Here is a 24,546-nt window from a genome sequence, read left to right on the forward strand (position 1 = left end):
GAGTTATATTTAAATTAGCGATGCAAAAAAAATGAAGATAACTAACACCTTGGAGTGAGAAAGACATTAATTTAGGAAGATCACAAAAAACAAGGGAAACTACTGTATGCAAATATGGGCATAATAAAAGATAGAGGATGCAAAGATCTCCTGGAGGAAAAAAAAAGATATAAATCAGAGATGGCATGATTATGCAGAAAAACTGCAAAAATATCTCAAAACTAATGGTATATACAGTGTGAGGGTTTAATCATTGAACTAGAGCCAAACAATCTGGAAAATGGAGTTAAATGAGCCATAAGCAATATTGCTAAGAACAAACCTGTGATAAATTGATGAAATAGCAACAAAACCATTTAAACTCTTACGAGATGCTGCAGTTAAAGCACTACTTACAACTTGTAAACAAGTATGGGAAAAACAGCAGTAGCTAAGGACTTGAAAATATCAATGTACAGTATATTCCAATACTAAAAAAGGCAACAATAAAATTATTGGCCAATTGCACTTATCTCTCATGTGAATGCTCAAGATTTTACAGTCTTCAACAGTAACATGGAGCAGGAACTGCTAAATTTCAAGATGGATTCAGAAAAATAAAAGAATCCATTACCAGGAATCTAATATTTCTATTGAAAGTCTTGAGGGAGGAGATGTGCCAATGTCACCACTGCTTCAAGGTCATTGAAAGTTCCTCAGGAAATACCCAAAGTCCCTGAGATGACACCCAATGTCTTTGGAGGACCTCCAAGGGTGATGGATAGATATTTCTGTGCTTCTTTATCTTATCTGGAGTGCGCCAGCTTGTCTGGGTGGAGTGTGCCAGTGTTTCTGGGTGGAGAAGTGGACAATAAAGCAAACATATAAATATGAGCGCCAAAGTGTGTTCAGGGGTCTGCCTTGTTACAGGAGGCCCATCTTTATTCAGCTGAATAAACCTGTAAAGCTTAAATACCTGGACTCTTTCTTTATACTAACCTACATCTAAAACTGGCAAAACAATCCTGACAGCACAGTGCTAACATCTAGTGAATTCAAGTAATCCTCGGGTTACAACAGCAATTGAGACTGGAATTTCCATCCCTATGGGATACGGTTGTAAAATGCAACCTAGATGCCCTGTGGGAGGCTGCCACAAGTGGGTACTATTGAGCACAAGCAAATTGGCAGAGTGGGTAGGTTGTGGGTAGGTTGGTGGGGACCATGGGATAAAAACGGGATCTTGTAACACTATAGCAGGGCTTGAGAAGAAAAGAAAGGGGGGGTGACATATAGAACTAACTTAAAACAGTGGTCCTCAACCTTTCTGCTCCACTGACTGGAGGCTGTGGTTTTGTGTGCATAACCTAGATCCTGCGCATGTGCAAATGATCTTCCTGCCTCAGTCTGTCTTATTGGGATCTATAAATGCCGAGGCATGAGCCTAGGGCCAGATTTGGCTATCAGGATTGCCAAACACCCGAATCCCCATCAAATGACTGCAAGGTTGCTACAATGGCCATTCAAGGGCCAATCGTAAGTCCCTTTGTTCAGGGCCATCATAACTTTGAATAATTGCTGAATGAGTTGTATAGGGCTACCTGTTATGGAAAAGGAAGAGGCTCCAAAAATATGTCTACCATTGCTTTTATTATTATAAAGGCTTCCTTCTGGATAGATCACAACAAATTATCAACAGATCTTTGGACCTATGCTGGACCAAATCATCAGCCTGTTGTAGAATGTGCATGGTGACCAGGGAGCCACAGTTAGAAAGCAATACAGTGCCAATAAATGGCTCAGAACTGAGTATGAAGTGTTGCAAGATTGTGCACTGTTCTATGTTGTGAAATCTGGACCCTCAGAAAGACTGAACAGTGAACTATGGAGAAAGTTGAACTGTCATTCTGGAACAAGTGTTGAGACTGCAAGAAAAATTCAGTACCAGATGAGGTTGCATGCTGGGAGCATTAATAACGTAGTTTAGACATTTTCAAGACATAATGAGCAGAAAAGGGTCATTCGAAGCCCCCCTGATGCTTGGGAAAACAAAGCAATTGAAAAAGAAATCAACAAAAGACCAGATGGGTAAATACTGTCACGAGATGATAAATATCCAAAGAAGCAGTTATGGGCTGAGAATTTTGGCCAGATAATGCCATTGGGTTATGAATAGTTGGCAACAAATGAAGAGCAACAAAGACGCTCCAGTAATTATTAACTCTTGAAAGTGCCAAACAAAACTGCAATGTATGTACAGCATTCAAAGATCTCCTCTGCTTGATTACAAACCATTTAGTTTCTCCTATCCCAAGATAATTAATTTTGGCAACTATTTTTTATTCATGCAACAATGTCATCCCATCTCAAATTTGTGCTAGAATTCAGTATCTCGAAGTCTCTGCTCAGAAAGAATTTTAGTTCTTATTTTTCAGTGCCCATTTGGGGATAGAGATTACATGCTCTAGTTAGCTTTTATCATCTATTCTAAGGTTAAACAAGCTGTTGTTTTCCAATTTTTTAAAATTCCTTTTTGGACCAGTTCTCACAGTTCCCTTGCTCCTGGCTAAACTGGCTTAAATTGATGGGAATAAGAGTTCAAAAACAGAGAAGTCATCAAGCTAATTGGCCGTTTGAAAGGAATTGATCATGATTATATGATTTTATAGAAAGCTAGTTTAGTGTAGTGGCTACAGCAGAAGGTTAGAAATTGGGAGGTCATGAGTTCTAGTCCTACCTTACGCACAAAGTCAGCAGAGTGACCTTGGGCCAGTCACTTGCTCTCAACCCAAGGAAGAAAACAATAGCAAACCACTTCTGGGGGGAAAAACTTGTCAAGAAAACTTAGAATAGAATAGAGCTGGAAAGGACCTTGGAGGTCTTCTAGTCCAGCCCCCTGCTCAAGCAGGAGAACCTATTATAGTTCAGAGAAGTGGCTCTCTAGTTTCTTCTTAAAAACCTCCAATGATAGAGTGCCCACGATTTCTGAAGGCTGGTTAATTGTCCTCACTGTTAGGAAGGTTCTCCTTAATTCCAAAAGAGGTTGCTTCTCTCTTTGGTTAGTTTCCAACCATTGTTTCTTATCCTGCCCTCTGGTTCTTTGGAGAGTAATATGACCCCCTCTTTGTAGCCGTTCCTCAACTACTGGAACACTGCTGTCACGTCACTCCTAATTCTTCTTTAGACTAGCCAAATTGTCCAAGGAGTTTCCAAGAATTGGAAATGATTGAATCAATGAAAAAAAAAGACTTTATAGATAAAATCCTGCTACATGAAGGAAAATGGAGTTGGACATTTCTGACTTTTATTGAATTGCAGAGATATGAGCCAAACAGAAAATGGAGCTAGGGGGTGGGGGGAATGGGAGTTCTTATCCTTATGTAGGGACATGATTCACACATCCCTTTAAAATATCCAAGTACAGTAGTATATTCATGCTGTACCTAACATCACAACCTTCCAATTCAAGTTTGGCTCTAAACCTAAAATACGTTGTATAGCACCCATGTTATGCAATCTACACCAAGGATACTCTGTTCAAGAAAATGGAATTTGTGCTCTAAAAAAGTGCAGAAGTTAGAGTTTAGAAATTTTCCTGTACTTTAAAAGAAGCTGAGACAAAAATCTGCGGAGGAAACAGTCTACGTAATCTTAAGAGGGGGGCTTTAATTTCATATGGAACAGAAAATAAGAGAGAGAAGTCTGTTAGTGTAATTCCTTATTTATAGTCGCATTTCTCTAGTAAAATCAGATGTTCGTGGTGGGCAATTGTTTCTGCTATGTTGTGTTACCATTCATCGCTTTAATCATCCCCTCTTCCATTTAAATGAAGACACCACTATCACCCCCGAAGTATGAACAAATTGAAATGATACTGAAATAGCAATATTGAAATTATCCAGTTAAGAAGCACCCTGTATTCTTTACAAAACATAACATATTATAGTTTAATACCATGCAGCCATTTTGGACACTGCAAACCCTGTAATCAGGGTTGAGATACGACAGGGTTAACTACCAGTTCGGGATTTATTAGCTTCCCTGCAGGCTGTGAGCCACCTGCCTGTAAATCATCATCAGCATGCTGTGTGCTGAGAAACAGCCTTTGAAACAGCCCTCTTTTCCAGCTTTTTTAACTGCAGCTGTGCCTCGTTTGGCAGCTGAGGTTGAAAAAGCAGGAAATAAAGATCAGGTAAGAGCCCGGGTGGGCAGGTAGGCAAAAACATCAGCAGACATAGAACCGGTTCTATGTCTGCTGCTCTTCAGAGCTAGCGGTTCTAGAGAGGTGGACAGAACCGGTAGAAACCCACCCCTGCCTGTAATCCATGCTGGGGGGAGCTTATAGGAACTAAAATCCAAACGTAAAGTTCTGGATATTATTAATATTTGTAATTATTAATGAGTTAAGAAGTTATGAAAATTAAGGCACAGAAGTGGCTAAGATTTCCAAATCAGACTCCAAAAGTACCTACTGGCTGTTGTCTATAGGAGTTGTAGTCTAGCACACCTGTGGTTGGAGATGGTTGAGCTAAAAATCACCAACCAACATGGAAGTATCCAAATGTATGCAAAGCTTTTGTAGAAGAACAGAGCATAGAGGTTCATGAAAGATTATCTAACTGAATACTGCAGTTAATCATTTCTTTAAAATATTACAGCCAGCCTTCTGGTCTTTTTTACTTGTTCCACCTCTATGCACCATGGTTTGATTCATTTGCTATGGTTACATAACATGTTCGCCCGTGGCTTTTCCTTTTTTTAAGTCTGTGGTTCCACCACTACCACCCCACCCAAAAAAAGAGAAAGAAGAGATACAACATATATGTGTATACCCTAATTTTAACTTGTTTTTATTTGAGCCTGTTTATCTAAGTTGCACTCAAATACATATATTTTTTTGGTTCTGCCCGATGCACTGAACTAAAACTGAACCAAGTCCACACAGTATGTGGTGTAGTTGCATAATATGTATAGTGTATAATATGGGGTGCGTGAATACAAATACGGTAATGTGCTGTTTTTCAACTACAGGTAGTCCTTGATATACAACCACAATTGGGTCCAGAATTTTCATTGCTAAGCAGGGCAGTTGTTTAAGTGAGTTGTGCATCATTATGCTACCCTTTTTGCCATGGTTGTTAAGTGAATCAACAGTTAAGTGAATCCGTAAGCTTTCCCCATTGTCAGAAGCTGGCTGGGAACATCACAAACGACAGTCACGTAACCCTGGGACATTGCAACTGTCGTAAATATATGCCACCTGAATTTTGATCATGTGAATGTGGGGGATGCTATGATAATTGTAAGTGCGAGGACTAATTGTGAGTCGCTTTTTTCAGTGCCATTGTAATTTTGAACGGTCCCTACATGACTGGTTGTAAGTTAAGGACTGCTTGCATAAGACTGCCCTTATTGTACTGAGAAATTGAAAACAAAGGGATAACAGTTTCCATAGGAGAGGTCAAGGAACTTAGATGTAATATTTCAGGTATTCTAACAAAAATAATAAATGCTTGCCACTGTACCAAAAGACTAGAAGATAACCATGCCCTTAGCAGATAATTTTTTTAAATGATTCCAGATAATTTTCCTCAGTGGACTAAAAACAATAGGTCAGTTGGCTGAGGAATTCTGGGAACTGAAGTCCCAGAATTTGTTATGTGAGTTTTGCCAAATTTTGCGACATTTCTTGCCACAGTTGGTAAGCGAATCACTGAAGTTGTTAAATTAATAACCCGGCTGTTGAGTGAAGCTAGCTTCCCCATTGACTTCGCTTGTCAGAAGGCCGCAAAAGTTGATCACATGACACACACACACCCTCCCTGGGACAGTCAGTGCAACTGTCTTAAAATGTGAATCAGTTGCGAAGCATCTGAATTTTGATCACATGACGTTGGGGAGGCTGCAGAGGTTGTAACTGTGAAAAATTGTCACGTCGTTTTATTCAGTACCGTTGTACCTTTGAGCGGTCATTAAATGAACTGATGTACTTCGAGGCCTACCTGTAATTGATCATCAGGGAAGGATGCATTTTTATTATTTCACTCTCTGGAATAATCTTTGCAAGGAAGAAAACATGCTGTATGTTGGAACTTGCCCAGAATTCTGTTAGAATGTGCTACGCATATTAAATGCTATAATAAATAGAGAAAACGTCCTATGAAATGGAAACAGGATTATTTGTTTCTATTGCGTTGCTGGTAATTGTGGAGCCAGTTTCCAATTTGTGTTACAGACAAAAAAACAATCTGTTAATTTTAAAAAATGCATGATTTTCTCACCCCTTCAATTGTGCAGACATTACTCTATTGCAAATATTAGCTTTCTTGCCTAGAAATTGATACAATCTTTAATCCGCTTTAAATTACAAAACACAGATCGCCTGATTGTGAGTCAGCAAGGCAGCATCACGACTGCGTTTAATACAGCTAGAAAAGAGGAAAGATTCCCTCAGCACCAACCACCCTGCTTATTATTGTGGTTAAGTGTGCTGTGTAAAGCCGATGAAGCAGCTCTGAACAATATGCCTTTCCTAGCACCACTGAAGTGTTAATTGTACAGCGCTACCCATTTTGGTGTAGATCGTCTACATAACACGATTCCCAGAGCTTCATGACAATAGAGAGGAGAAAGGAAGCCATCGTGCAATTGTTGGAACAAATGTTCTGAATGTCTCCTAGGCACAACGCAGCCATGAAACCCATCACTATTAGGATAAAATGTGCAGGCAACCATGCAATTTATTTATTTCACGCTCTGTCTTCAAAAAAATACAGCCTTCCAAGAGAGGGAAAGCTCTTCTATGCCAACAGGTAACACCAGAATTCAGTACAGTAGATGCTTGGAAACATATACCCACACTCACACCCAAACCCCACACCCACATATCATAAAACACAGGTAATCCTTGAATTATGACCACAATTGAGCCCCAAATTCCTGCTGCTAAGCAAAACATTGCATTGAGTTTTGCCCCATTTTACAACCTTTCTTGCCACAGTTGTTAAATGAATCGCTGCGATTGTTAAGTTAGTAACATGGTTAAGTAAAGCTGGCTTCCCCACTGACTTTGTTCGAAGGTCAGGACATTGCAGCCGTCACAAATGCATGCCAGTTGCCATGTGGCAGAATTTTGATCATTATTGCTGTTGTAAGTGTGAAAAATGGTCATAAGTTACTTTTTTTCAGAGAGAGAGAGAACTGTTTCAATAAAAGGCTAAGATCATTACAGGTTGCTGCATTTACCATGGTTGGTGTATTTACAAATTGCTGGAAGAATACAAAGTTGCTCTCAACAAAGAAAGAGGGACTTTGAGGAATACATAACAAAAACTGAAACTCTCCAAACCAAGATCACCTATCAGTATATATATGTAAATTGTATTCCAAATATATTACAGAAATGGAAAAATAAAAACTTGCATGGTAAAGTGAATGAAAAACTTCAACTAAACAATCAGAGTTGAACAATGGGAAATGCTATGAGAAAAAAATAATTCAGATTTAACAGATAATCAGAGTTGGAAGGGACCTTGTAGGTTATCTAGTAAATCAATAATTTTACTCCAAGTTATAACTTAAGAGGGAAATATATAAAATGTTTTAGAGACTGTATTCTCACAGTCCTTTGCTCCTGGCTAAACTGGCTTAAATTGATGGGGATAAGAGTTCAAAAGACAGAGAAGTCATCAAGCCACTTGGGAGTTTGAAAGGAATTGATCATGATTATACAATTTTATAGAAAGCTAGTTTGGTGTAGTGGTTAAGGCAGGTTAGAAATTGGGAGGCCATGAGTTCTAATCCTACCTTACGCACAAAGTCAGCCGAGTGACCTTGGGCCAGTCCCTCGCTCTCAACCCAAGGAAGAAAACAATAGCAAACCACTTCTGGAAAAAAACTTGCCAAGAAAACATAGAATAGAATGGAATGGAATGGAATGGAATGGAATAGAATAGAATAGAATAGAATAGAATAGAAAACAGAGTTGGAAGGGACCTTGGAGGTCTTCTAGTCCAGCCCCCTGCTCCAGCAGGAGAACCTATTATAGTTCAGAGAAGTGGCTCTCTAGTTTCTTCTTAAAAACCTCCAATGATAGAGTGCCCATGATTTCTGAAGGCTGGTTAATTGTCCTCACTGTTAGGAAGGTTCTCCTTAATTCCAAAAGAGGTTGCTTCTCTCTTTGGTTAGTTTCCAACCATTGTTTCTTGTCCTGCCCTCTGGTGCTTTGGAGAATAATTGGACCCCCTCTTCTCTGTGGCAGCCCCTCAAATATTGGAATATTGCAATCACATCACTCCTAATTCTTCTTTTCTTTAGACTAGCGAACGATATTAGAAAGGGTCCAGTTTCTGAGCTGCCATTATCCCATTAAGAAGATTCTTCATGAATAAAAGTAGCTGCTAAAATCCTAGCATCCACATTTATCAAGGGAATATACAGAATGCAGAGTAGGAACCTTGCTCGGCTTGTTAGTAATTAGGAGATTTGCTTCATTAAAACTGAAAGGGAGGATTGTATTTGAGGAAGCTTCACTATATATCACGAATAAAACAGGAAAGAGAAAGCCAACATATTTTTTGTATTATTTCAAGTGAAAAACCATCAAGGCTGGCCAGTAGCTTTGTTTGATTTAAAGAGTTTAATTCTAGTGACAATTTGTTGAAGGGAAATAATCAAATAAAGATTGGCAACTTGAGTAGGTGGTACTAGGGATTTTTTAATGATTGTTTAGACTTGCTGATCACTTTAGAATAGAGCCAGAAGGGATCTTTGAAATCTTCTAGTCCAGCCCGCTGCTCAAGCAGGGGAACCTATATCATTTCAGATAAGTGCCTGTCTGGTCTCTTCTTAAAAACCTCCAGGGATGGAGCACCCATGATTTCTGAAGGCAACCTGTTCCACTGCTTCATTGTCCTCGCTATTAGCAAGTTTCTCCTTAATTCCAGGTTGCTTCTCTGTTTGGTTAGTTTCCATCCATTGTTTCTTGTCCTGGTCGCAGATGCTTTGGAGAAATATTTGACTCCTTCTTCTTTGTGGCAGCCCCTCAAATACTGGAATACTGTTAACATGTCACCTCTAATTCTTCTTTTCTTTAGACTAGCCAAACCCAGATTCTGCAGTCGTTGCTTTAGACAGTTACGAAATAGAGGTTGATATATTCCCCTTCATAGGGTAATTATGTCCGATATGTTTTGGAGCAGGGGTTTCCAACCTTGGCAACTTTAAGACTTGTGGACTTCAACTCCCAGAATTCCTCAGCCAGAGCTTTGCCAGCTTTGCTGGCTGAGGAATTCTGGGAGTTGAAGTCCACAAGTCTTAAAGTTGCCAAGGTTGGAGACCCCTGTTTTATAGGAACATGTTGGGAACTGGGGGATTTGTATCAGTTCAGCCGTTAGCCTGTTGAGAATATCAAAGAAAAAAGTTGAACCCTAAATAGTTCTTCAATATTTTCTAACAATATTACACCTAGGATGTGCATAGGGGTTCTTGCTTATGGTTTCATGTATCTACTTACAATCACTCATTTATGACCATTCAAAGTTACAACAGCACTGAAAAAAGTGATACTCCTTGCATTTATAACATCATCAACATTTGGACACTTGGCAACCAGCCGGGCATAGATTTACAAAAGCTACAGAGTCGTAGGGTTCATGCACATTTCCATTTGTGACTTTCCCAGCTGGTCAATAAGCAAAGTCAATGAGGGAAGCCGGATTCACTTAATGACATGATGCACTTAGCAACTGTGTTGATTTGCTTAACAATCATAGCAAACAAAGATCATAAAATTGAGTGCGACTGATTTAACAACCTCCTTGCTTAACAGCAGAAATTCTGGTCCTTAAGCGTGGTCATAAGTTGAAGACTACTTGTATGCTTTCTTTATAGCCATCTTTGTTAATATTTTAATAACTGTTTATATTGCCAAGTTTTGGCTGATCTGTAATAAATAGACAATAAAGCAACAATAAGTTATTGACCATCAGTTGTTGTTTTGCTTCAATGTGGTATAGTCTTCTATTCTTTTTTTAAAAAGATATTTAAATAAAATAAACCTTTGTGGATCATTCTGATTAAAAGTGATCTATGCATAAATGATAAAAAATTCTTATTGTTCTACATTCCTATCTAATACTTATTCATTTCATTTTGCTCTATGGATTCCCCCCCCCAAAAAAAAATGGTAAAAGAAATGTTTTAGCTAATTCCTCCAAATTCCAATTCTATTAGAAGCATTGTGTAAACAGGGCTTAAACAGAAAATAAACAACAAATACAACAGCAGGTTCATAAAACAAGCAAACAAAGTAATGATAAGAACTTTACTTGTTAAAACTGTAATTCTCCATTTCTGTATTTTTACCAGACCTGATAAGCATGATCTTCAGGACCAGACTATATAAAAACCAGCATCATATTGCAAAAATATTAAAAGCCATCATGCAGCTTATGATGAAGCAAGCAAGGTAAAACCAGAACTCTCAAAACATTATTAAAGTGACATCACAACATAGGAGATGCTATGACCTCTCTGGGGAACTAATGGCAATGTTTTTATTATTTTTAAAGCATGGTCAAAGCGGTTTCACTTTACCTAATAATTCAGTTCAACTAGGATGTAAACTATGGTCCACAAATAAGGTTTCAGATTGCTTTGCCATCTGATGATTGTAACTGAATGCTCCATTCTTCAAACTACTTACTACAGAAGTCATGCCTCTAGTGATGAATTCAGTGTTATGACTCAGTCTCACAGCTTTACTCTTTTTCTTTATAGTATATTCATTTCATGTTCTTATAAAGCAATGGGTCTTAATGAAGCTGCTACTCCCAGATCAGATCCTTCAACTAAGCCCATCTTACATCCTCTGTAGACGCACAACAAGAGGCATCTTCAGTTAAACCAATACTGAAACAGTACATAAGCACTCCTTCTGAATCTGCTGTACTTTCTAAGGCTGGTTTCTAGGAAGTGAACAGAATTTTAAGGCCCATGAGCAAACAGAGATAATGTCAATGAGACCTTTGTCCACAGATATTGATATATTAGAGAAAAACACTTAACGAAATGAGTGAAGAGCTGTTGAGATTAAGCAAGAGAAAAAGTAGGTGATAAGAGGACCTACCTACCTACCTACCTTCCTTCTTTTCTTTCTCATAGTCTGCAAAATTGCTTCCTGTTTCTTATTTCAGCAGCTTTTTTAGGGGGCAGGGGAACAATTTTGATTCAAGCACTCTTCACAAGATTTTATGCTAGCATTTAAGAAAAGATTCTCCTTCTCTCATTATTAGGATACAACTTCTTGCCCCATTATTTTGCAGCATAGTTTGGAGAGTTCTTTTGTTTCTGGGGAAGAAGCCATGTAAACATCAGAAGCTTCAAGGTGCATAAGTTCTTGATGACATAAAGAGCAGCTAAAAGAACAAAAATATTATTTATCAGAAAGACAAAAACTGTGAAATCAGGAGTCCTTTGAGCACTTGGTTAAGATTATGGCTATCAAACCTGCACTGCTAACTTCAGGTAACTCACTGCTAGATAGCTGCAAGCCATTAGTGGTTTCTATATCTCTTGGCATCATCTAATGATCATTCAGATTTTTTGTTGCTCTGATCTGATACCCTTAGGAAGAATCCATCAGGCAATGAGACTCCAGCTAAATGCTAGTTCTCTTACTAATGTTACTTTCCAATAACAGTGTTAAAATATAATCCTCTGGCAGATATGCTAATAAATCATCCAGAATTTGGGTTCAAAAATTTGACATTTAGTATTAGTAGGACTCTGTAGCAAAAGAAATTTGTATGGAAACCAGATCAAGACAGGTAAGAGGTGCTAAAAAGAAAAATACTCAAAGAAAACATGAAGGAATTTGCCAATAGTACCTCTTCTGAGTATCTCTGAGAGTGAATGAAGTATCAAGTCACTGGAGGAAAGGAAATGTCTCTAACTTTGAAAAGAGAGGAAAAAATGACACGAGGAAATCCAGATTAGTTAGTATGACAAGGATAACTATGAATATTCAAGACTAGATCGTACAGAGATTTGGTCTAGTGGTTAAAGTACCAACTAGAAAGTGGGAGAGGGTGAGTTCTAGCTATAAAAAACAGCTGCATGACTTTGAGCCAGTTACTCTCTCTCCACCCAACCTATCTCACAGGATTGTTGGTGTGGGGAAAATAGGATATGTTCACCACCTTGAGTTATTTGTAAAAATAACAAAGGCAGTATACAAATAAATAACTCTTGAAAAGAACATCTTGTAAAGTAGGGATTTGTCAGACTAATTATATTTCAAATTTTGTGACTTAATAGATTGAAGGAATGCTATGAGCATAATATATCTTGATTTCAGCAGCATTTGATAAAATGCTATTGCATTATGATGACATTATGATTAGTTAAATCTGAGCTAGATGGAATATGTGATCTAACGCTACCTTGAAAACAATACTTAAAAGATTGCTCATCAAGTATTCTTCATCAACTAGAGTACCATGAAGTTTGATTTTGAGCCTAACACTCCTGACATTTTCATTAATAAATTTGAAGAGGTGAGCAGAATTATCTAATTTGCAAATAACACAGAAATGGATGGAAGATAGCATTTTATGAAAGACCAAAACGATATTTAAAATGATGCTGACAGGTTAGAGAAATTGACTGAAAACAAAAGAATGAAACTAATAGAGAGAAATGCAAAGCTTTTCCCTTAAGAAGTCAAACGCGCAGGGTAGGATGAGAGGTAATAATTTGATAATTGTACATGTGAAAATGATCTTGGAACTTATCACAAGCTGAATATGAGTCAGCACCATGACGGGGCTGCTAAAACAACAAAACAAACTTAGGCTGCATCAGTCCAGGTAATAAAGTCGTAATTTCATATTATTCTGCACTGATCAACCCCGCTTCAAGTACCATATCCACCTCCAAACACCAAAATTATGAACAAATACCCAAGAGGTGAACTTCTTTCTCTGGATGTGTTCAAGCAGACACTGCTCAGATTTAAATTTGGATTCTTGCACTGAGCATGGGGCTGATGACCTAAATAGTCTCCATGATTCTCTGACATTTAGAAAATTAGGACTGGGGGTATCAGGGATACTGCAATTGTTGGGGAGTGGGGCGGGGTGTCCTGAAAAACCAGCCAGTTTATTCCACAGAGCTGTATGCAAGGTCTTTCAACAACCCACAGCGCTGGGACACATCTTCTCCTTGCGATGTTTTGGGCTTCAGGCACAAGGGGCCAGCATGGTAGGGAACTTGCCACTAGTTATTTTCTCCTGTAGGTTTCTGCTTCATAAGTGTCCATTGCATGGGGCAGACCGTTGCAGTGATGAAATATTTGTGAGGGAGCTGGGTGGCTACCCAAGGGTGACTATCCTACTCCCCAAGCAAGACAGCGCTTATAGTCTAAAGGGGGAATTGGTGAAAGTTAAACTCCACATCCCTCCCCTCAAAAATGGAACGACACGGGCACGACTTTAAGGGGGGCGGGGGGGGGAGCTCTCTGCACATGCCCAGAAATTTGCACCGGTTTCACGTGATTCGGGGCTAAGCCCTGACTTGAAGAACCTATGTCTTATGAGCTTCAGATCAGTCCAATCCAATATTGGAGGGCTGAGGGAAATAGCGAGGGGGAGGAAAGGGGGCTTTACAAAACGGGCCTCCGGGGAATGGGGATAGCTCAAGGTAGTCCAAATCACGGCTCTCCTCTAAAGAAGAGCAGGAATCCGGCTTCCTCAGCAGGCGGTCGGGAAGGGCCCCTGGCCTTTCGGCGGCCCCCCCTTTCTCGTCCCACCTGGCGACAGTGTCCCGCCCAAGCCACTCCTTCCTTACCTCATCCCCCTGGCCGAACTGCAGCCCGAGGGCGACGAAGTGTTCCACCCGGATAAAGCCGTCAGCGTCTTCGTCACACACATCGAAGACCTCCTTGAGTTTCCGCAGTAACTGCAGGAGACGCGGGGGCTCTTCGGGGCCGCCGGGCTCCATCGCGCCCTTGGGGGATTAGCTGGGAGCCGCGGGCGAGAGGCTCTGCCGCCCCACCGTAGCAGCCATGATCGCGGGCGGGCTGGCGGGCGTACGACCTGGTGGGTCCTACTCGCTGCTCTCGCCGATGCCTTCAGCCAGAACTGGCAGCGGATGACATCAGCAAAGGGAGGAGAAAGACGCGGAGGATGGGTTGGGGAGGTGGCGGCGGTGCGGGAGAAGGGAACAATGAAGGAGGCAGGGAGAGAAAAGGCAAGAGGTCAGGCGATGGATGGGAGCGGCGGAAGGATGCACATCAAAGGGAAGATGGCCTCGGGATGCCGAAAGAGAATGATGGGGGAGGGGGGACGACCAACAGCACACAAAGCTTCCCATCTCAGGCGCTCGCTGACCCTCTGTATCCTCACCTGAATTCAGCCAGAAAACAAACATTGCATGGCTGACGATCCAGATTACAGCTTTAAACCTGAGGTACATAAGGAAATGGGAGGAAAAGCACATTTAAGGTCACATGCAACGTATTTCTTGTATATGTTTATTTAGATTTCTATTCCTTTTTTTCCCCATATTAAACGCAAGGCAGAGAGCATACCAATGCTCCTTCCTGCTCATTTCCAACAACAACCCCATGAAGTGAGCTGGGCTAAGAGAGAATAATTGGCCCAAAGTTATGAGGCAAGCTTTCATGCCTAAAGTGGGACTAGAACTCCCAGTCTCCTGGTTTCTAGACCAATCACTATCTTATATGGCTTTTTAAAACACCCTTTTAAAATGTTTAACACCCTTCCAAACAAGAATAGGGAATCATTGGACTACGACTCCCATTGGCCACCATTGTGGTCAGTACTCGGGGATTGGGGGAATTGTAGTTAAACCATATCTGGAAGGCCACCAGGTTTGTTCTATGGAACATTCACTTGTCACATAACTAGTGTCGGGTGCATCCCTCACCCCCTCCTTTTTGAACTGTCAATGAGAAGAGAGGACTTTAATTAATTTTAGTGAGAGCTGGATGTGTCAAATACATTAATATTCAAAAGGGTAGCTTTTATGGATAGTCCTGAGAAAATCCTCTAGTTATCTTAATTGTGAATAAAACAATACAGTTAAAGCTGTATTAACGATAGTTCAACTGACTAGTCATCAGAATATTGAATTAACTAGACTGGCTCCAATGAATCTTGGTTCCTGATGGTTTCATGGACACGCGGGCCAGAGAGGATGGCAAGACAATGCCACTGCTGCCTTGTGGGTTATGTTTTTTATTTCCTTGGAACAGGTCTGCAGTTTCTATGTGCTTTTCCCTCTAGGTCCTAACGTGATTACACTATTTTTTCCAAAAAAACGTCAGTTAGATCCTAAAAGTAGTTGTGATGCACATTGTTCTTCCATGGCTAGGAATTATACAAATTAGTCAAGTTTCAGAATTTAGTATCTCACTAGAAAAACCTCACAAAGAGTGTTCATAAATCAACTTCATCAAATTGAGTGGGATTTACTCCTACTCAATTTACTCCTAATTTACTTACCTAATTTACTCCTAGGTAAGTGTTTGGAACGTTCCTCAATATTCTTTGGAAAAAAAGAACCAGTACTGAGAAACTAGTTCTCAGGTCATGTACATTTGTACGTCATCACTCAAAGCAAATGTTGGGAAAGAAAATCTAGGTATTTAAGGAGTTGGAATAATGCCAGGATTTTGACAACTTGCTAGCAGAGGATTGCTTGTTAATGACTTCATGTGGCCCTTACAACCATTTTCTGTCCCTTGTGATTTTTGTGAGTGATGTTTCAAAGCGCATTTAGGGGATCAGAGAAGGCTTTCGAGAGCTCTTTTTCTTTCCTTGAAAAACTAATGTTTATCATAAGGTTTGGAATCAGCCTAGATTCTGATAGCAAAATGATTCTGCATGCCTATGATGACACTGGAAATGCCAAACAAGAGAGAAATAAAAGCTTAAATCCATCCTCCCAACACATGGCTCTCCTCAAAGTCCTATCAAAGATCAAGCTGTTTTTCTTTAAACTTTCTCCAATTTCAAGGGATCTTTCTTGCTAATGTGAAAATGTGCAGGAGGAAGATAGCTATTTTGCATATTTTTCTAGGTCTTTTTTGTGCCTTTTTTATAAAAAAAAGGATAGGAATATGTTATATAATTTAAAAAAATGTTCAAACACATGTCATACTTCTATTACAAGAGACATTCCATGCTTACATAATCCTATCCTGGCAATAAATTTTGCGGCAAGGAAAAAGGAGATGAAATATAAATGCCTCTTGAAAATCAGAATTTGTTGACCTCCTTTACATTCACAGAATCTTATGCAAAAGGGCTCGACTTGAGCTTCTCCTAGAAAATTGATACAGGGACTCCAAAGATCTTTAGATGCAGTTTTCATCACGTCCTTCAAAAATTATCAAGTTCTGTCTTTAAGAGTGACAAGAAGGAAAACATAATTAAATACAGGACTGAAGACTATCCTGTACTATCCTGAAGACTATCCTGTAGCTACAGTTATTTGTAACTAATTGGATATAAAATGAAGAGAGTTGTAGGTTTTCCTGCCTACTCTTTTTTTTTTTTTTTGAAGGGGGGAAACAACACTTAAAGGCTGATTGCCGCCCTTGACCCAAAAAGAACTGTGTATCCTTGAATGAATGCTGAAATATCACTACCTGAAATGAATGGTCTGCTCTGGATATTTTGCAGGAATTATGGTTCTGTCTGGATTGCTGCTTTTTCTTTCACAGCACTGCCCTGGAAGAGTTTTATTTTGGACATTGTTACTTTAATGACATTCTTAATAATGCTCCTCCCTGCCTCATTAAACTGGTTTCACACATCCCATTAAGCCATTTGTTTGATTTTTGCTTATTACATTGTATGAACTAACCATTTATCTTATTTAATAAGCACAGTTCCAAAAAAAAAAGCCCTTATGATTCTGAAATCGGCAACCAGGAGTTTTCAATCTCATTTATGATTAACATATTCAGTGGAGCCAAAAAAAATTGTCTCTTATTCAAAGTACAATGACTAAGACAAACTATGGCTTGGTGCCAGTATCTTACTATCAATTGAGCTGGTAAAAGAAGGCGTTTGCATATAAAAAGATATAAACTGCTCTTTATCTCAATTAATGAGCTCATGCAGCCTTCCCCATGCTGATTTCTTCCAGGTGTGCTGCACTGCAACCCACATCCTCTTTACACAATAAGGCCATGTTAGTTGGAGGTGATGGAGGCTAACAGTCTAAAACAGGGGTGTCAAACTCACGTTATCATGGAGTCGGTCATGTGATGTATTGTGACTTTTTCCTTTGCTGAACCAGGCGTGGCCGTGGCCAGCATGTGACACATCCTGCCCGCAAGTTTGACACCCCTGGTCTAAAACATCATAAGGACATCAGCTTGAGGAAGGCTAGGATAAATGAGTATTGACAGAGCCTAAGATACCCACCAAATTCTGTAAAAAGGGAAGTAAAGGAGGATGGATCATAAGAATGTGATATTCATGAAGTTGGATTACCTCATCAGGTTCACATCGAGTATAGAAAGGAGCTCCTAGTTTTTCCTTTTTCTCTACGTCAGTTAAACCTGATCCAACCTTATCAAGGAGACCAGTCTACATTGGGAGAAATAGCTGAGCCAAACAAACGTAGCATTTGCATATAACTTTTATGCCCAAGAATTAATTGGGGCACGTTTCCTGCAGCAGTCAGTGAGCTACAGCTGAATGAAATTGTTAGTGGCAGCCTTTCCCTCTCTGGTCCCTCTCTGGATGGAGATGATGAACAGCTGTCAGCTGCTTCCTGAATGTGAACTCAGGGAAAGGAGATCATGCAGAAAGTGAGGGTGGCACTGTTGAAATTGCTGGAGGCTGCAGCAGAGGATTTTGGATTTGGATCTGAGCCTCCAAGAAAGGAGAAAAAACAAATTAAGCGGAGATCGAGAGCAAGGAACAGTTTTCACAAAAAGCTTCCATCCATAGAACCACAAAACACAGAAAGCCTTTTTGGTCCCCTGGGAGAAAAGTCTCCCAGTATTTGGAACATGACCACTAATGTCACCACCAGTGACCAAGCTTTGGAGGCCGTTAGGGTAGAGAGTAAGGAAGATGACTTTGGTGGAGATAGGGAGTTGTTGCTTAGAAAAAAGGGGGTGAAGCAGTTTTAAATTCCACGGCAACAAGGTAACATTCAGAAGTAGCTCAGACAGATGCCTCCACTGAAGTATAAAAACAGGAAAGAGGTACAGCACAATCGGATTGTGTTCTTATAGCCATGCACAATAAAAGTCTTCATAACCTTCCTGTGGAGTTGATTTCCTGTTCTGGTCCATCTAGTTGGGTTGACAGCTAGAATGCAGCTCTCTCGAACTCTTCTGTTGTTTAAAACCAGAGGTGGTATTTGGAAATTTTGAGTAGTTTGAAGAACCGGCAAATACCACCTCTGACTGGCCCTGCCTCCTGAGTCCCAGCTGATCGTCTGGGTCTTCTTTGGTTGCCCTGCACAGGAGAATGGAGCTGGAAAGCAGGTTAGTGGGGTAGGGAGAGAATGGGATTTTGCAGTATTCTTTCCCTGCTACGTTCAAGCGACACCCACCAAGCCACACCACACCCACCAAGCCATGGTAATTTTTTTTAATCCCACCACTGTTTAAAACACATGCCAAGGGGAAAGGGAGGACTGCTGTAGCAACTTCAGAAAGGCTCGACTATTCAAACTAATTACTGAAGTTGCCGGAGAAATAAAATGTATGGGCTTTCCTGGGATCAGAGTTTGCTCAAAGTGGTGAATGCAGCCCAGAAATAAAATGTCAAATTGCACTGGATCACACAGCAATAACAAACAGAAGCCAGGACAATTTTAATTCTTAAAATTGGTTTGGTGTCTAGTACTACTTTCAGATAGCCTTGATACTTATCATGATGCATCAGGCAATGTCAGGTCTCCAAAAATCTCTTCCTTAAAAGTATTCACCTCGTGGCATCTATAATCAAGTGACTTTTATTCTCTTAAGAGCCAGGGCAATTTTCCCTGCCACAGTGCAAATTTGAAGTTTCTGATAAATTGCAAAAAGTCAGAACTCTTGCAGAAAAATGTAATCATGACTATAAGCAACAGCTGCCAGGTGAGATAATTGAAAACAGGCTCAACGTGACATAATGCAATGGCTAATTTCAAAATGGCACGTTCTAAAACTTCTTATAAAGGTTCATGTACAACCAGTGCTGAAAACTCAAAAGGAAAATCTTTTTAAGTGTGCTGTCTTTTTTATTCAAAAGATTAGGGAAATGATAGGATTTATAACAAATGATGCTTTTAGGAAAAGTAACATTACTTCAGTGAAACAATATTTAAAAAGCTACAGGGAGATCTGTAGGTCAACAAGGAATTAGTGCACTTCTTTATCATTTTTTTCCCTTAAAAGAGTTATGGACTCTTCAGCCCACAAATCCTTTGAAAAAATGAGGAGCAATATTTAATGATAGCACACTTCTCAACAAAGTTTCCAGAGAAGAAACTTAACTTAAATAAACCCTTTTGAGGACAACATTAAAAGTGCCCCAATGGGAGACCCTGGCTGAATTTGTAATAAGTTGTAATGTAGTTGCTCGATTTTGGCTAAGTGTTCCATGAATCAGATATTGTAATTTGCAAATCTTAGTTCTTAGCTTGACACAATGCAGGAATACAACCAATTATGGCTTATTCAAAAAAAAAAAAAAGAAACCAGGGCTTGGTGCAATGTTTGAACCAAAAGGATTTGAATCCTAGCCAAATGGAGTTCCTCTCTAGTTTAAAATATTTTGCTTTGTTCAGAAAACATGACCGCTTGTGGATAGTTCTTTGTTTTGGTTTATGCTGCTTTTCCCAACAGGCTTCCTTCCAACTGTCTTGCAACTTCAGTTGTGAAAGTTACATTTCCAATGCATCTGAAGAATGCCAATTGAAAAGACATGATGAAAAGCTAGAAAGGCTTTTGAATTTAATCTTCCTCTTTCTGTCTGGGTTAAAATATGTTAACAATTACTAACACGTGGTAAGCATTGAATTCCCCCCCCCATATAAATAATGTTGACTTAAATAAGGTCTTGAGTAGATCATTTATCTGGGCCATAAAGAGATGAGTTGCAGGTTGCATGGGAACCAGCAATTTCCAAATAGGCTCTAAAATTCAGGGTATGTCTCCATTTGAGCTCCAACCATGGCATCAACACGGCCTGGCATCATTTGCTATGCCTTTATGATGATACTCTCTTCTGACTTACAGCCCAGGAGTGAGAAGACATTAAGTTGTTCTTGATTGTACCTGTATTAAAACAGTGTTTTCCAGCTTTGAGGGGGGGGAAGAAAAAGGAGAAGCTGTATTGGGGCACCACAGAACCAATCTACCTTCATTCTTTAAGGTCTCTGTTTTGTTTTCCTGGGATTCTGCTTCTCAGAAAAAGACATCGCTGCTTTAAAGAATTATAGGCAAAACGAAAATGGAACACACACTACCTTCCATTGTTAGTGTCACTTCTGCCTATTTTGATCACAGGCTTTAGGGACAAAGAATGTAGATTATTTAAGATATGCTGTAAGTCTTGAAATATCACTTCTGACAGGCTGTCATTTTCAACTTGTTAAAGGTCAGTGCTCAAGAACGATACTTTTTGCAGCTAATCCACTTTCAGCTCAGTTTTGCTTAGTGCATTCTCCTGGGATAGATGCCTTTCCGTCAGAGGCTTCCCAACTGAGTAATTATAAAGCTGGCTTGTCACAATTGCTGAGACAGAAAACACAAAACTGTGAGACTTTGTCTGGATTGCTTTCCCATGTGTAGGAAGAACGTCTCTGCTTTCGTAAGCCACAGGTCCTCTTAACACACGACACTCTCAACAGAAAAACCAAAATGAGGTTCTCCGGGTGAGCTTAATTATAAAACCTACCAAATCTCTGGACCCAAGGACTTTTATAAGGTCTGATGAATTAGGGAAGGTAACTGGATAGGGAAGCTTGGGTGGCAAGAAGTTACATTTCATATTTTGGGGAAGGGTTAGGATTGCAGTGTGTGGGACAAAGATAATGGAAGTCAACTTTTCTTCCTTCCAGTTCCAAGTTCCTTTATTTACTTTAAAGGCCTATCTTGGGTTGTACACTACTTTTTTCAGAGTTTTCTCTTGGATAATTGGTTGTTTCCTCCAAGCAATATGGATGATTGAAGGGCACAGAGAGAGGGGTTAAGTCAAGCATGGCTCTTAGTATCTACCCAGACACATGTGCCACACTGCACATCAATATTTTCAAAGACACCTGATATTTGCGATATGGAACAAAATTAAACAGCAAAATTACATGGAAACCCGTTTGGTTATCTACCTTAGAGGAGTTGGTACACCCAAACCTTATTAATCAGGGAAAAATTATTGCATATAAGGATATTATAAATGAGAAAGTGGAATTGAAATCTAGACAAAAATTAAAAGAACAGGGTGGAATTGGAGTGGTGGGCATATTTACAAATCCAATCACATTATGGGAAAGACATGAAAGAGTGGGGAATTAGCAGAGAACCTAATGACACTAGATGCAATCTTATTGGGGACAGATGTCAATTCCTAAGATCAAGCAACTAGTTCTTAGATGCTATTGTAATTCATTCCCAGAATTTGCCTTTCCCAAGTATGAAATCTTAGCTTGTGTTCTACCAGCTCCTCTGGGATTTTGACATTTTCCACTTCTGCCTTCAGACCTTGTAAGCAGGTATGCCTTCCTTCTCTGAACTACAATCACTGTAGGTGATTGTAGATAACCTGAGACACAGCCTTTGGCAGTAATAGACTACTGTCATGCCCCTGGTGGAGACTGACTCTGAGGGAGAGGAGGAACAGCTGATAGGGAGTGGAAGTGTGGCTCCTGAGGTGGTGGAGGAGGCTGGGGAAGGGCAGAGGCCAGCTGGGCAGTCAAAGGAGGACTCAGGCCCATCCCCTCTCCATCCTAGGACATGCAGGGCGGAGAGGATAAGGGAGAGGGCATTAATCCTCTTCATGGGTTGCAGCTATGACAACTGGGTAAGAGGAAGGACATGCATATAGGCCAGTGCTGGAAACAAAGCGTGGAAATATCTCTAGTTTGTTGTTCCTCTCTGAGTTTGGTGTCCTTCCCAATGTGTGTTCTAATATCTGTGGACCTTATCTTGTCTGGTTTGTGTTGTTTTTTTACTCTTTATAATTTAAACGGCATTTCCTCCTTCGTGTAATTGCTTGTGTGGGAGTTTTTTGTCTCCAGTCAAGGATATTTGGAGCTTGGAAGCAAAGTGAAGGAATAAAAGGGGCTTCACCTTTTTTTTGTGATTGTGTTTCTTTTGTATCCCACTCTGGGTCATCACAGACTACAGTGTTCTGTAGACTGAGAAGATTGAAAAGACAAGACAACTAATCACTATAAAGGACCAATCTTGCTTCTCTAGGACCTTCAAATTGGTATTCAGAAACCAGGAAAGAGACTTTACAACAGAGATCTCCAAACTTGGCAACTTTAAGACTTGTGGACTTCAACTGCCAGAATTCTCCAGCCAGCATAGCTGAAGTTCACAAGTTGAAGTCCACAAGTCTTAAAGTTGCCAAGTTTGGGGACCCCTGCTTTACACAGTGGAGATGAGCATGATTCCTTATTAACATCCAAGCATTAAATTGCTCTAAAACAAAAAGTCAAAAGTTTCAATGCCACATTCAACAGTTGGAAAGCTTGCTCGAGTCCCTCAGGTCACGCCGTGATTTTAAGAAGTTTAGAAAGTGAACAAGCCAGGGAGAAATTTGGAGGGTGGGGGAGATGGCAACAGCTAAGCAGTACATGATTCAGAGCTAGTAAAATTGAAGAGTCAAGGAATGTCTGGGTTCACACATTGTACTAAGGTTGGTTTATTGATTTGGCTTAGCGTGGTATGAAGCCAACCTATACAGGTTGAATGCAATGGTTTATAGCTTTATATTCTTTATAATTAGAAAGTAGCATTCAGATCATTAGCTATAGGCCTCAAGCTAAAAAGTCACACAGCCTGCCATGAACTGACAGTGGTTATTTCCCCTTGCAGTGTGTGCAAGCAATAGAGAGCGAACAGCTGAGCCTTCCTATTTGCAGGATAATTAAGCACACTAGGAACTGGCCAAGCCTCAGGAACAGGACATCAGTTCCCTTGACTGAAAGCCATAGACTCAGCAGAAGGGGCAAATGCTGCCACAATTGATTTATATGCTTGCCTTTTTTTTCCCGTTGTGGTTGTCTCATCAAAGAGCTGTGGAATCCCACTGTTTGAAGACCAGTGTTGTGCCTTCAGAATCTCTGTGGGGTGGCATTTTGTACGTGTTTCATGTTCCTCCCTCTGGTGCATTAGCTGAAAGAACAATGTGGGGCAATATTGCAGCAGGGACCTCGTAGGGCAACTCTAGACAAAGTGGAAGATCTTTTGTTTCAAGTATTTCAAAACAAATGCTTGGCCAATCGCTTCTAAGATCTCTGTTAAGAGCACTGTGCTCAAATCAAGATACAGCATCAGAACCTCTCTCACTGTGCTGTGCTATTGCTCTTTGTTCCAACTCCTGATCTCATTCCATTGCAAACAGGCACGGAGAAGCAAATTCAAAACCCATGTCACAACACTTAGTGACTGCTTTTATTTTTATTTATATCCCACCTTCATTTTTTTATAAATAACTCAAGGTGGCAACTGTACCTACTATGCCTTCCTCCTGTTTGCCTCACAACCATCTTGTGAGGTTGCGGAGTGTCCTCACACATTCCTGCCTTCCCCTGGGAGGTGAGAGGGTAATTCTTCACAAAGTAGCGCCACAGCTTTCTTAATCCAGTTCAGGCTGCAGCTTATTGGTATAGATCCGACTCTGCATGATCTCAGTTGCCAAAGCTTGGCATTACCAAGTCAGGGTGGTAAACTTTCTGCCTGGAACTCAGGAGGTCCACCAGTTCACACAACACATCAAGCTTATACAGCAGGGATTTATTGAGTGAACCCATAGTTCATGGCTTAACACAGAGGTGTCCAAACTTGGCAACTTTAAAAGTTGTGGTCATTAACAACCAGAATTCCTCAGCCAACATGGCTGGGGAATTCTGCGAGTTGAAGTCCACAAGTCTTAAAGCTATCAAGGTTGGACACACTGGCTTAGTATGTTGTGCAAACTCCAGTCAATTGTATTTTATTTAATAAATCATGTACACAAGCCAAAGATAACAATATCGGACTAGGCAGATCAGTGGTATTCCAGGCCCAGTCCTATTTAAAGATCTCTTCCCCCACCAGGTGGCCTAATAGTTCATTGCACTTTAGGAGGGATCATTGAAAAGTCTTAACATTGCAAGCCCACGCAAGATTAAAAGAACAGAGCTGTATGCTACGTTCAGCGGAAGAGAGGTTGAGGCAGAGAAACTTAAATTTCTGCCACAGCTCTCAAATGAGCGGATGAGGGGGAAGAGAACACTACATAATCCTTTTTTAAAAAAATCTCAGCTCCATTACCCAGATACATTTGTAGATACACCCAGATTCATCATCAGCTGATGAAG

The 24,546-nt window shown here is 40.2% G+C and overlaps 1 protein-coding gene across 1 annotated transcript in view; it reads right to left on the bottom strand.

Annotated features, from left to right (window-relative positions):
- The window catches only part of RAB11FIP4 (RAB11 family interacting protein 4), a 184,345-nt gene extending 170,244 nt beyond the window's left edge, over positions 1–14,101 (bottom strand). The window contains exon 1 of the mRNA XM_026711132.2: positions 13,828–14,101. Coding sequence (XP_026566917.2) covers positions 13,828–13,980 — 153 coding nt within the window. The 5' untranslated portion in view covers positions 13,981–14,101. The remainder of the gene's footprint in view (positions 1–13,827) is intronic.
- Between the last annotated feature and the right edge of the window lie 10,445 nt (positions 14,102–24,546).

Source organism: Pseudonaja textilis, chromosome 2, assembly GCF_049901715.1.
Source record: "Pseudonaja textilis isolate UNSWEBS1 chromosome 2, rPseTex1.2, whole genome shotgun sequence".
Taxonomy (NCBI): Eukaryota; Metazoa; Chordata; class Lepidosauria; order Squamata; family Elapidae; genus Pseudonaja; species Pseudonaja textilis.